Here is a 12,154-nt window from a genome sequence, read left to right as displayed (position 1 = left end):
TATATACTACGTGGGCTGTTATATGCTACATGGGCTGTGCTATATACTAGATGGCTGTTCTATAAACTACGTGGGCCGTGTTGTATACTATGTGGCTGTGCTATATACTATATGGGCTGTGCTATATACTACGTGGCTGTGTTAAATGCTACGCGGGCTGTTATATACTACATGGCTGTGTTATATGCTACGTGGCTGTGCTATATACTATGTAGGCTGTGTTTATATGCGATCATGAATCGTGGTGTGTGTTAAAGGGGGGGTCCACTGAGACTCTTTCGCCCGAGGCCCTCAAAAACCTGGAGCCGGCCCTGTATATTGGTAAATGAATAAGATGCTGCCTTTGCCTGTACTTAGTGATTCAAGTATATTGTGCCAAGTACTGCTCATATAAGAGGGTGGGGCCCACCAGAGGGTTCTCCTATGGGCCTGTCCAAGCCTGGGTGTAGGTTAAAAACTATAAGTGCCAGTGACAATATAGCCAACCGCATAGGTACTTCCAGCTCTACTACTGGTGAGCTCCTCCAAGTCAAACCTTTCCTCCACCGCTCTACTGCTTATGTTATATACCTTATAGAGTGCATATGTGGGTCTCTCCATTCAACACCTATGTACTAAAATACTGTTTTAACGATTGCATTAAGCATATAGTCTCTAGGCACTCTCTACAGACACATAAAAGCGACTTCTCTGTGTTTACTATCATGCCAATAAAACACAGCCACATGGCCACCATTAATTGTTAATAAAATAAAAAACAAAATATCACCTGGTCATAAGTATTCAGATGGTTTGCTCAGACCCTCAATGGGGAGGGTGCAGCTGTGTTGGGGAGAAAATGGCTAGAAGGTTGGAGGAGTATTTAAACTAGGGATTGGGGGGGAGGGTATTAATTTTATAGGAGGGGAAGATAGTGCAGATAGAGACCTGGGCACAAATAAGGAAGATGGGGGTGGCGGTGGCATGGGGGGTGGGGTTAGAACAGTTAATAATTTAAGAAAGAATAGAGGTACAGAGAGGAACATCAAGTGCATGTATATTAATGCCAGAAGCCTCGCCAACAAAATGGACGAATTAGAACTAATGTTGTTGGAGCATAATTATGACATGGTGGGGATATCTGAGACGTGGCTGGATGAGAGCCATGACTGGGCTGTTAACTTGCAGGGCTATAGTCTGTTCAGAAATGACCGTACAGATAAGCGAGGGGGAGGGGTGTGTCTTTATGTAAAATCGTCCTTAAAACCCATCCTGCGTGATAATATAGGTGAATCTAATGAAAATGTAGAGTCCCTATGGGTAGAGATAAGGGGAGGGGGAAAAAATAATAAATTACTGATAGGGGTTTGTTATAAATCTCCAAAAATAATGGAAGCAATGGAGAATATCCTCGTAAAGCAAATAGATGAAGCTGCGACTCAAGGAGAAGTCATTATTATGGGGGACTTCAACTACCCTGAAATAGATTGGGGAACGGACATCTGCAGTTCCAGCAAAGGTAATCGGTTTTTGACAACTATGAGAGACTATTACCTTTCACAACTGGTTCAGGACCCAACAAGAAGGGGGGCACTGCTAGACCTAATATTAACCAACAGGCCAGACCGCATAGCAAATATAAGGGTTGGGGGTCACTTGGGAAACAGCGATCACAAAATAATAAGTTTTCATGTATCCTTTAATAAGATGTGTAGTAGAGGGGTTACAAGGACACTAAACTTCAGGAGGGCAAATTTCCAACGGATGAGAGAGGATCTTGGTGCAATTAACTGAGACGATATCCTGAGACACAAAAATACACAAAGAAAATGGGAGACATTTATTAGCATCCTGGATATGACCTGTGCCCAGTATATACCGTATGGGAATAAACATACTAGAAATAGGAGGAAACCAATATGGCTAAATAGAGCTGAAAGGGGCGCAATAAGTGACAAAAAGAAAGAATATAGAGAAGTAAAGGAAGTAGGTAGTGAGGAGGCATTGAATAAATACAAAAAATTAAATAAATTCTGTAAAAAGCAAATCAAGGCAGCAAAGATTGAGACAGAGAGACTCATTGCCAGAGAGAGTAAAAATAATCCCAAAATTATTCTTTAACTACGTAAATAGTAAGAAACTAAAAAATGATAGTGTTGGCCGCTTAAAAATAGTCTGGGTGAAATGGTGGATGAGGATGAGGAAAAAGCCAATATGCTAAATGACTTTTTTTCATCAGTATTTACACAAGAAAATCCCATGGCGGACAAAATGACTAGTGATAAAAATTCCCAATTAAATGTCACCTGCTTAACCCAGCAGGAAGTGCGGCGGCGTCTAAAAATCACGTACATCATTGTACATCAAGTATCATCAAGTACAGTCATTGATAGACCATTATTTTTAATCTTTAAAGACTCCATAATAACAGGGTCTGTACCACAGGACTGGCGTATAGCAAATGTGCCAATATTCAAAAAGGGGACAAAAACTGAACTCGGAAATTATAGGCCAGTAAGCTTAACCTCTACTGTGGGTAAAATCCTGGAGAGAATTCTAAGGCTATGTGCAAACGTTCAGGATTTCTCGCAGAAAATTCCTGAGAATTCCGGACATTTTCTGCAAGAAATCCGCAAGAAAACCGCATGCGTTTTTGCCGCGATTTTGACGCGGTTTTGACGCGTTTTTTCAGCGTTTTTTTCCGGACACTTCCCAACGCATTTTGGAGTGGGAAATCCGCAAAAAAAAAACGAAAATTAATGAACATGCAGCGGTTTTTACCGCGATGCGTTTTATTCGCGGAAAAAAACGCATCATGTGCACAAAACATGCAGAATTCATTCTAAATGATGGGATGCTTATTGTATGCATTTTTTTTTGCGGTTTTATAGCGTTTTTATCGGGAAAAACCGCGAAAAAACCGCAACGTGTGCACACAGCCTTAGGGATGCTATACTGGAGTATCTGAAGAGGAATAACCTCATGACCCAGTATCAGCACGGGTTTACTAGGGACCGTTCATGTCAGACTAATCTGATCTGATCAGCTTCTATGAAGAGGTAAGTTCCGGACTGGACCAAGGGAACCCAGTGGACGTAGTGTATATGGACTTTTCAAAAGCTTTTGATACGGTGCCACACAAAAGGTTGATACATAAAATTATAATAATGATAGGAGAAAATATGTGTAAGTGGGTTGAGAGCTGGCTCAGGGATAGGAAACAAAGGGTGGTTATTAATGGAACACACTCGGACTGGGTAGCGGTTAGCAGTGGGGTACCACCGGGGTCATTATTGGGCCCTCTTCTTTTTAATATATTAATGACCTTGTAGGGGGCATTCAGAGTAGAATTTCAATATTTGCAGATGACACTAAACTCTGCAGGGTAATCAATACAGAGGAGGACAATTTTATATTACAGGATGATTTATGTAAACTAGAAGCATGGGCTGATAAATGGCAAATGAGCTTTAATGGGAATAAATGTAAGGTCATGCACTTGGGTAGAAGTAATAAAATGTATAACTATGCGCTTAATTCTAAAACTCTGGGCAAAACCGTCAATGAAAAAGACCTGGGAGTATGGGTGGATGACAAACTCGCATTTAGGCTGGTTTCACACTTGCGTTTTCATCTGCAGCGTTTTTACCTCAAAAAAACGCATACGTTTTTTTCCCTATCTTTAACATTAAAAACGCAAGCGTTTTTTTGTATATGCGTTTGGTCGCGTTTATGAACGCATGCGTTTTTTTCTGCATGCGTTCATTTGCAGAAATGCAACATGTAGTAATTTTTGCGGCATTTTTTTTGCTGCAAAAAAAACCGCATGCGTTTTTTCACGGCAAAAAAACCTATTGATGTCTATGTAAATGCATTTTTAAGCACATGCGTTTGTTTGCATTAAAAACGCATGCATTTTTATTTAAAAAAAACAAAAAACACTGATATGCCACCCCCTACCATAAAGGTGATAAAGGGATCCTAACCCTAAAGGGATCCTAACCCTAACGGGATCCTAACCCTAATCCCTTTAGGGTTAGGATCAATTTAGGCTTAAGGTTAGGGGTAGGGTTAGGGTTAGGATCCCTTTAGGGTTATGATCCCTAACCCTAACTATTTCTGTTTATAGTGGGTTTTTTACTTTATTTTGATGATTGGCAGCTGTCACACATTTCTAAGCATGCGTTTAAAAAAACGCAAACGCATGAAAAAACGCATGTAAACGCGTCAAAACACCGCGTTTTTTTCACCACATGCAAAAACGCATGCGTAAAAAAAAACGCAGCGTTTGCACGCGTTTACATGCGTTTTTTCACCATGCGTTTTTTTTTAAACGCATGCGTTTTGAAACGCAAGTGTGAAACCAGCCTTAGTGGCCAGTGTCAGGCAGCTGCTACAAAGGCAAATAAAATAATGGGATGCATTAAAAGAGGCATAGATGCTCATGAGGAGAACATAATTTTACCTCTATACAAGTCACTAGTTCGACCACACTTAGAATACTGTGCACAGTTCTGGTCTCCGGTGTATAAGAAAGACATAGCTGAACTGGAGCGGGTGCAGATAAGAGCGACCAAGGTTATTAGAGGACTGGGGGTCTGCAATACCAAGATAGGTTATTACACTTGGGGCTATTTAGTTTGGAAAAACAAAGGCTAAGGGGTGATCTTATGTTAATGTATAAATATATGAGGGGACAGTACAAAGACCTTTCTGATGATCTTTTTAATCATAGACCTGAGACAGGGACAAGGTGGCATCCTCTGCGTCTGGAGGAAAGAAGGTTTAGGCATAATAACAGACGCGGATTCTTTACTGTAAGAGCAGTGAGACTATGGAACTCTCTGCCGCATGATGTTGTAATGAGTGATTCATTACTTAAATTTAAGAGGGGACTGGATACCTTTCTTGAAAAGTATAATGTTACAGGTTATGTATACTAGATTCCCTGATAGGGTGTTGATCCAGGGAACTAGTCTGATTGCCGTATGTGGAGTCGGGAGGGAATTTTTTTCCCCAAAGTGGAGCTTATTATTTGCCACATGGTTTTTTTTTGCCTTCCTCTGGATCAACATGTTAGGGCATGTTAGGTTAGGCTATGGGTTGAACTAGATGGACTTAAAGTCTTCCTTCAACCTTAATAACTATGTTACTATGTTACTCATATGCAAGTCACATGTAGTGATGAGCGAATATACTCGGTACTCAAGATTTCCCGAGCACGCTCGGGTGTCCTCGGAGATTTAGTTTTCAGCACCACAGCTGAATGATTTACTTCTGTTAGCCAGCTTGATTACATGTGGGGATTCCCTAGCAACCAAGCAACCCCCACATGTGCTTATGCTGGCTAACAGATATAAATCATTCAGCGGCGGCGCTGAGAACTAAATCTCCGAGCCCTTACAAATACTCGGAGGGCACCCGAGCGTGCTTAGGAAATCTCGAGTACCGAGTATATTCGCTCATCACTAGTCACATTCTGTCCATTTCCTTGTGATCCTCCTTGAGATGGTTCTACTCCTACATTGGAGTCCAGCTGTGTTTAATTAAACTGATAGGACTTGATTTGGAAAGGAGCACACCTGTCTATATAAGACTTCACAGTGCATGTCAGACCAAATGAGAATCGTAAGGTCAAAGGAACTGGCCAAGGAGCTCTGAGACAGAGTTGTGGCAAGGTGCAGATCTGGCCAAGGTTACAACAGAATTTCTGCAGGACTCAAGGTTCCTAAGAGCACAGTGGCCTCCATAATCCTTAAATGGAAGAAGTTTGGGACCACCATAAGTCTTCCTAGACCCGGCCGTCCAGCCAGACTGAGCAATCATGGGAGAAGAGTTTTGGTGAGAAAGGTAAAGATGAACCCCAAGATCACTGTGGCTGAGCTCCAGCGATGCAGTAGGGAGATGGGAGAAAGTTCCAGAAAGTCAACTATCACTGCAGCCTCCATCAGTCAGGCCTTTATGGCTAAAAAAACACATGAAGGACTTCCAGACTGCGAGAAATAAGATTCTCTGGACTGATGAGATGAAGATAGACCTTTTTGGTAATAATTCTAAGCGGTATGTGTGGAGAAAACCAGACACTGCTCATCACCTGCCCAATACAATCCCATCAGTGAAGCATGGTGGTGGCAGCATCATGCTATGGGGGTGTTTTTCAGCTGCAAGGGCAGGACGACTGGTTGTCATTGAAGGAAACATGAATGCAGCCAAGTACAGAGATAACCTGGATGAAAACCTCTTCCAGAAGTGCTCTGGACCTCAGACTTGGCCGAAGGTTCGCCTTCCAACAAGACAATGACCCTAAGCACACAGCTAAAATAACAAAGGAGCAGCTTCAGAACAACTCTGTGACCATTCCTGACCGGCCCAACCAGAGCCCTGACCTAAACCCAATGGAGCATCTCTGGAGAGACCTGAAAATGGCGTCCACCAACGTTCACCATCCAACCTGATGGAACTGGAGAGGATCTGCAAGGAAGAATGGCCGAGGATTCCCAAATCCAGGGGTGAAAAACTTGTTGCATCATTCCTAAGAAGACTCATGGCTGTACTATCTCAAAAGGGGCTTCTCCTTAATACTGAGCAAAGGATATGAATACTTATTCTTATAACCATGTGATATTTTGATTTTTTATTTTTTTTTTTTATAAATTTGCAAAAATTTCTACATTTCTGTTTTTTTTTTTTGTCAAGATGGGGTGCAGAGTGAACATTAATGAGAAAAAAATAACTTTTTAGAATTTACCAAATGGTTGCAATGAAACATAGAGTGAGAAATTTAAATGGGTTTGAATAATTTCTGTACCCACTGTATATACATCCTCTCCATCTCAAGCACTCCTCTACGATCCACAGTCATATACAGCTTGACCAAGGAGCTGGTCATTCATATTAATCGCACTTAGTTTTTTCTCTCATCTGTTACAGCTGCACATTGTCATTCATTCCTACACATATCGTTCCCGTCACATGGCAGGATGGGCTCCACGTATGCACAGAGTAGCCTCTCATTGTCTAATCCCTTATTACACATATTGCAGGTGTCGTGTCGCCTAGGATAACGAGTCTCTCGTGTTTCTTCCTATCGTTCCCTTCACCACTGGTCTTCAGTTTAGTTCTGTGCAGACGGGAGCTGGGTTGGCGACTCGCCCTTAAAATCAGTTAATGCACAAGACTGCCTCTTTATAGGAAACCTCATGTCTCCTAAGCTGGGTCATTGAATCATCCTGGTTAGTGTTCCACCTCCATGGTGACACGTTTCACACATTTAAGCACTTTACAATGTTTTTTTGATCTATAATTATATAGTTTTATTGTATATCTTGGTATATATGTTATTCGGATATTTTGGTCGATACCGATGCCCTTTTGTAAGTATTTAAAGTCAAATACTGTGATGATAGAAGTGTCTTGATACAGGGGTCCAAGAGCCTCAAAATGCATTGTATTCATTGATATCTTGTTGTCAGTAAAGGAGAAAGAGACAGCGTCCAATTCAGGTGGAAAAAAACTTCAAGGTTCCATTTACTCTGCCCTAGATGTGATGTTTCGACATAAAATAGACATAAGGCTGGTCAAAATGTTGCATTTATGGCAGAATAAATGTGACCTTGAAGTTTTTTTTCACCTGAATTGGATGCTGTCTCGTTCTGCTTTTGAATTTTTTCCAAGTGGACTCCTTGGAACTTTTTTTGATGGTGCGTCCTTTCAGTGCCTATGTGCCCTTTGTAATTGTCCAATATTTGAATGCTGCCAGCTACCTTCCTTTTTATTCTTGCCAATAAATAAATCTTCCCCAACTTTTTGCATTGTTATATAGTCAACTATTCTGATTATAGTTGTGAGGGTATTCCTTGTTGTGGGGTTTTCATCTATATACTTCCTACTTTGAAGAAGACAATCCCGACATCATTACTGCAACTTCATCAGGCTGGCAGGAAGGGCTCATCCATCCACAGGTATCAGAGGAGCCAGGGTGTGCCAAGAAAACATTCCCAACACCATCAGGCTAGCAGGAAGAGCTTATCCATCTGCACGTATCAGAGGAGCCAGGGTGTGCCAAGAAAACATTCCCGACACCATCAGCCTGCGAGAAAGGGTTCAACTTTCCACAAGTATCAGAGGAGCCAAGGTGTGCTAAGTACACATTTCCAACACCATCCAGCTGGTAGAAAGGGCTTATCCACAGGTATCGGAGGAGCCAGGGAGTGCCAAGAAAACATTCCATACACTCAAACTCCAACTTTACCAGCTTGCACTGTTGTTACCTGAAGAAGGGTTCATAGCTTTACGCTGCTTGCTACTGATGTTTTACCATCAGAGCGCATCAGAACTCTGGATTCATCTGACCAGGTGATGTTTTTCCATTGCTCGGTAATACGGTGTTTTAAGTCCTTTTCCCTCTGAAGTGCTGTGTTTCTGTTTTGCTTGACTTCACTGAGAGTTTGTGCTAAGAAAGGACATGTTGTGCGTTCAAACAAGTTGGAGCACGAGCAGTATTTAGCTGCAATTTTCTCTGCTGTTCACTAGTTGTTAGATTCTTGACATCTTCCTCCAACCTCTTTCTTGACTGGTTGTTTATGTCCACAAGATCGTTTTGTGCTGGATGTGTTTCTTGAACAAGTTATTCTCATTACAGTCTTGACGGAAATTTGACTGTATATGTTCAACACCATTGCAGGAGGAAACCACACAAGGTCGACAGGTTTTGAGGTATTGACCCCACTAGTCTATCATCGATGACTTTTGCAAGAATGAATGCATGCATAAATCTTTACAGCTACATTTTTCACTAATGCAACTAAAAAACACAGCATGGAAGCAGTAGATACAAAATATGATTTTTTTTTTTTAAGCCAGTTTTCAAAATTGCTTTATTTATTCCGTATAGATGTATTATAGCAATAAATATTGGTTTAGGAGGTGAATAGAGCCTTTAATTAGAATAACAGTGTGATATGTTATGTGGGTATCATTTTGTGTATATTTATATTTTACTGAGTTTCATAGTGTTCTCTTGTTGCCCTGCATCATTCTGTGTATTCCCCATATTGTCTAGCATCTCAATTACCTTCCAAAAGGCTGATAATTGAATTGGCTCACTTACTGTCTGCAGCCTGACTGTATCTATGTCTCTTGATGACCCCCTTTAGTGCCTTAATCCCCGAGGTACCTTTGTCAGGTCTGGGAGGCCTGAAAACCACCCCAACCTATCTGACTACCCCTAGACATAAGGAGGGGGCTGGGGAGGACTGGAGCTTGGAAGTCAGTTCCTATGTGGTGAGGATGGTGTGAACACAGCACGTCAGAGAGAAAGGGAAGCATATGGATTTTTTATCCTCTGCTGGATTATTGGACTCTCATCTCCTTGGACATTTTATCCTGTTACTGAACTGCATTCATGTTCTGGACTATTGTATCCTCAGTGTGGTGGATTGTTTATGGACCTTTTAGTTTTGGCTATAATAAAGGTCTTGGGATTGTTCCCACTTCCCTCGCTCTGTTGATTGTGTGGTATCGGAGAAGGACCCTGTGACAAACAGATTCTGTAATATTTAAGCATTATATTATAACAAGATCTGTTCAACAAGACTGACCCATAATAAATATGGAGACAAAAAGTGAGATGAATAAACTACAGGCCCTGGAACCTTCCATACATCATTGGGGAAATGTGTGGTGTGCAAGACGTTCTCCTTGATAGTCGCTGATGATAACCTTCTCACCCAGTGTCTGCTTAGGCTCAACAGTGATCAAAACTAATCTGGTTAGCTTCTATGATCAGCAACTTTCTGCACTACAGCTGCTTTCAAACTACAACTCCCAACTTGCCTGGACAGGTGCGTGACAGCCAGAAAATGCAGGGAGTCATCGTTTTACAATAGCTAACGTGTCAAAAGTTTCAGATTTCTTTTCAGGGACGAGGTATGTCCCAGATTAGCCTGGGGTAAAACTGTCAATGTTGTGTAGCTGGATTTATCATGGGCATTGGATACTGTGTCACATAAAATGAGCATGCCGCTCATTTTCTCATGAAGATGGCCTAAATCCATGCGGTTCTTAAGGGTAATTACATCATAGACTTTTGCTCGGGCTCCACATCTTGGCAGATGTTTTTGTTAGAAAATAAAGAGGTTATGCACTACCAGGACAACCCGCTTCTTGATCAAAATGTTTGGCCACCATAAAATAAGGCTTGTACTCGCCTATTGTGTCGGCAATGTTCCCGAAGTGTCAGCACTCTCTCCCCTGGACTCTCGTGCGGTGTTGTAACGTGATGCTGGCGCCAAATCAGCGCTGGCATTACTGAACCCGCCTTTGGACAAATTCAAACGTGAAGAGGAAGTCTGGGCTGCAGCTGATCTCGGACTTCCTTTTCCTGCTCAATTCGACAGGAGGCGGGGACAGTGACACCAGCACTGATTGGATGCCAGCGTCACATGTCACAACAACAGCATGGGAGAGTGAGTGCTGGCACCATTGGAGCAGCGCCAGCGCAGGAGGTGAGTATAAGCATTATTTTAGGGGGGCCAAGCGTGGGGTATGAGAAGAAGTTGTCCAAGTAGTGGACAACTTCTTAGAGGCAAATAAAATTGATTTGAGTATGTTTATGTATGTATAGATACAAATTTGATTAGATTTTATTGACTACTGGTTTGATACTTTTGTGTGTAATTAAAAAAAAGAAAAGCATCTTGATTTGTTGATCACTGATACATGCTTTGTTCCCTTTCTGGATGTTTCATACAGAAATTAGTAAAGTGTGAAATAATTTATGGAATTGTTTTCTATTTTCAGATGAAGACAGTAGGAAAGATTCACAAATAAATGTCCTTTTACCTCTCCGCGATGAAGTGGAAGATAAGGAATCACCGATTGACAAAAAAGGAACTGAACATGGACTGGATAAATCTTTTGCATGTTCTGAATGTGGACAACATTTTAAAAAGAAATCTCATCTTTCCAAGCACAAGTGCATTTACAAAGATATAAAGACATTCTCATGTTCAGAATGTGGGAAATGTTTTGCTTATCAATCTCTTCTTGCTGTACACGAGAGAGTTCACACAGGAGAGAGGCCATTTTCATGCTTGGAATGTGGGAAACGTTTTACGCAGAAGGCAAGTCTCAGTATGCATCAGAGAACTCATGCAGGGGTGAAGCAGTTTTCTTGCTTACAGTGTGGAAAACTATTTACTCGTAAATCAAAATTAGTTGATCATTTAAGAACGCACACAGGGGAGAAGCCATTTTCATGCTCAGAATGTGAAAAAAGTTTCACCCGGAAATCCTATTTGGTTGATCATGTAAGAACTCACACAGGGGAGAAGCCATTTTCATGTTCAGTATGTGGAAAATGTTTTAGCCAGAAAACGTCTCTTACCCTACATCAAAGACTTCACACTGGGGAGAAGCCATATTTATGTCCTGAACGCGGCAAAGATTTTAGACATAACTCCGGTTTAGTGGAACATCTGATAAATGAAATACCGGAGAGGCCATTTCCGTGCTCAGAATGTGAGAAAAAGTTTACTCAGAAATCAAGTCTTTTGGAACATGTAAAAATTCACACAGGGGAGAAACCATATACATGTACAGAATGTGATAAAAGTTTTAGGCACAAATCAAGTCTTGTAGAGCATCGAAGAACTCACACAGGGGAGAAGCCATTCTCATGTCTACAATGTAAGAAATCTTTCGCTTATAGAAAAGGTTTAGTCTTACATCAGAGAACTCACACAGGAGTGAAGCCATTTTCTTGCTCAGAATGTGGAAAACGTTTTACCTACAAGTGCAATCTCATTAGACATCAGAGAAGGCACATAGAAGAGAAACACCTTTAATGTTTGTTAGAGATAGGGCAAATGCTTGGCTAAAATATAGAAAACCATCACTGCTTAACATCAAGAGATTTTTGTGGTGATTTCACTTGCCATGTGATTTCACTTGCCATGGCTGGCTATCAGTCTAAGGCCAGTCTCACACGTCCAGATAATTCCGGTACCGGAAAAATCGGTACCGGAATTGTCCGTGTGCTCACGTAGCACATCAGTGTGGCACACGTGCGGCATCCGTGTGCCGACTGGGTACCACACGCACCGTGCAGGAGACAGCGCTACAGTTAAGCGCTGTCCCCTGCATCTGGTGCTGAAGCCGCTATTCATTTCTTCTC

The 12,154-nt window shown here is 41.6% G+C and overlaps 1 protein-coding gene across 1 annotated transcript; it reads left to right on the top strand.

Moving 5' to 3' along the window:
* Nucleotides 1-10,878: 10,878 nt before the first annotated feature.
* LOC138671837 (gastrula zinc finger protein XlCGF57.1-like) lies at nucleotides 10,879-11,825 on the top strand. The gene is made up of 2 exons (XM_069759969.1): nucleotides 10,879-10,902; nucleotides 10,950-11,825. The coding sequence occupies exons 1-2, from the start codon at nucleotides 10,879-10,881 to the stop codon at nucleotides 11,823-11,825; spliced, it is 900 nt and encodes a 299-aa protein (XP_069616070.1).
* Nucleotides 11,826-12,154: the final 329 nt, after the last annotated feature.

This window comes from Ranitomeya imitator, chromosome 3 (assembly GCF_032444005.1).
Source record: "Ranitomeya imitator isolate aRanImi1 chromosome 3, aRanImi1.pri, whole genome shotgun sequence".
NCBI classification, from domain to species: Eukaryota; Metazoa; Chordata; class Amphibia; order Anura; family Dendrobatidae; genus Ranitomeya; species Ranitomeya imitator.
Note: the sequence above shows the minus strand (reverse complement) of the source record. Positions and strands in the feature narration are given on the sequence as shown.

Bases quoted from the DNA above. Each gene is read 5' to 3' on its own strand.
- LOC138671837 (XM_069759969.1), top strand. From the start codon at position 10,879: ATGGACTGGATAAATCTTTTGCAT. The intron at 10,903-10,949 runs GTTCTGAATGTG...CATCTTTCCAAG, and splicing joins ACTGGATAAATCTTTTGCAT to CACAAGTGCATTTACAAAGA.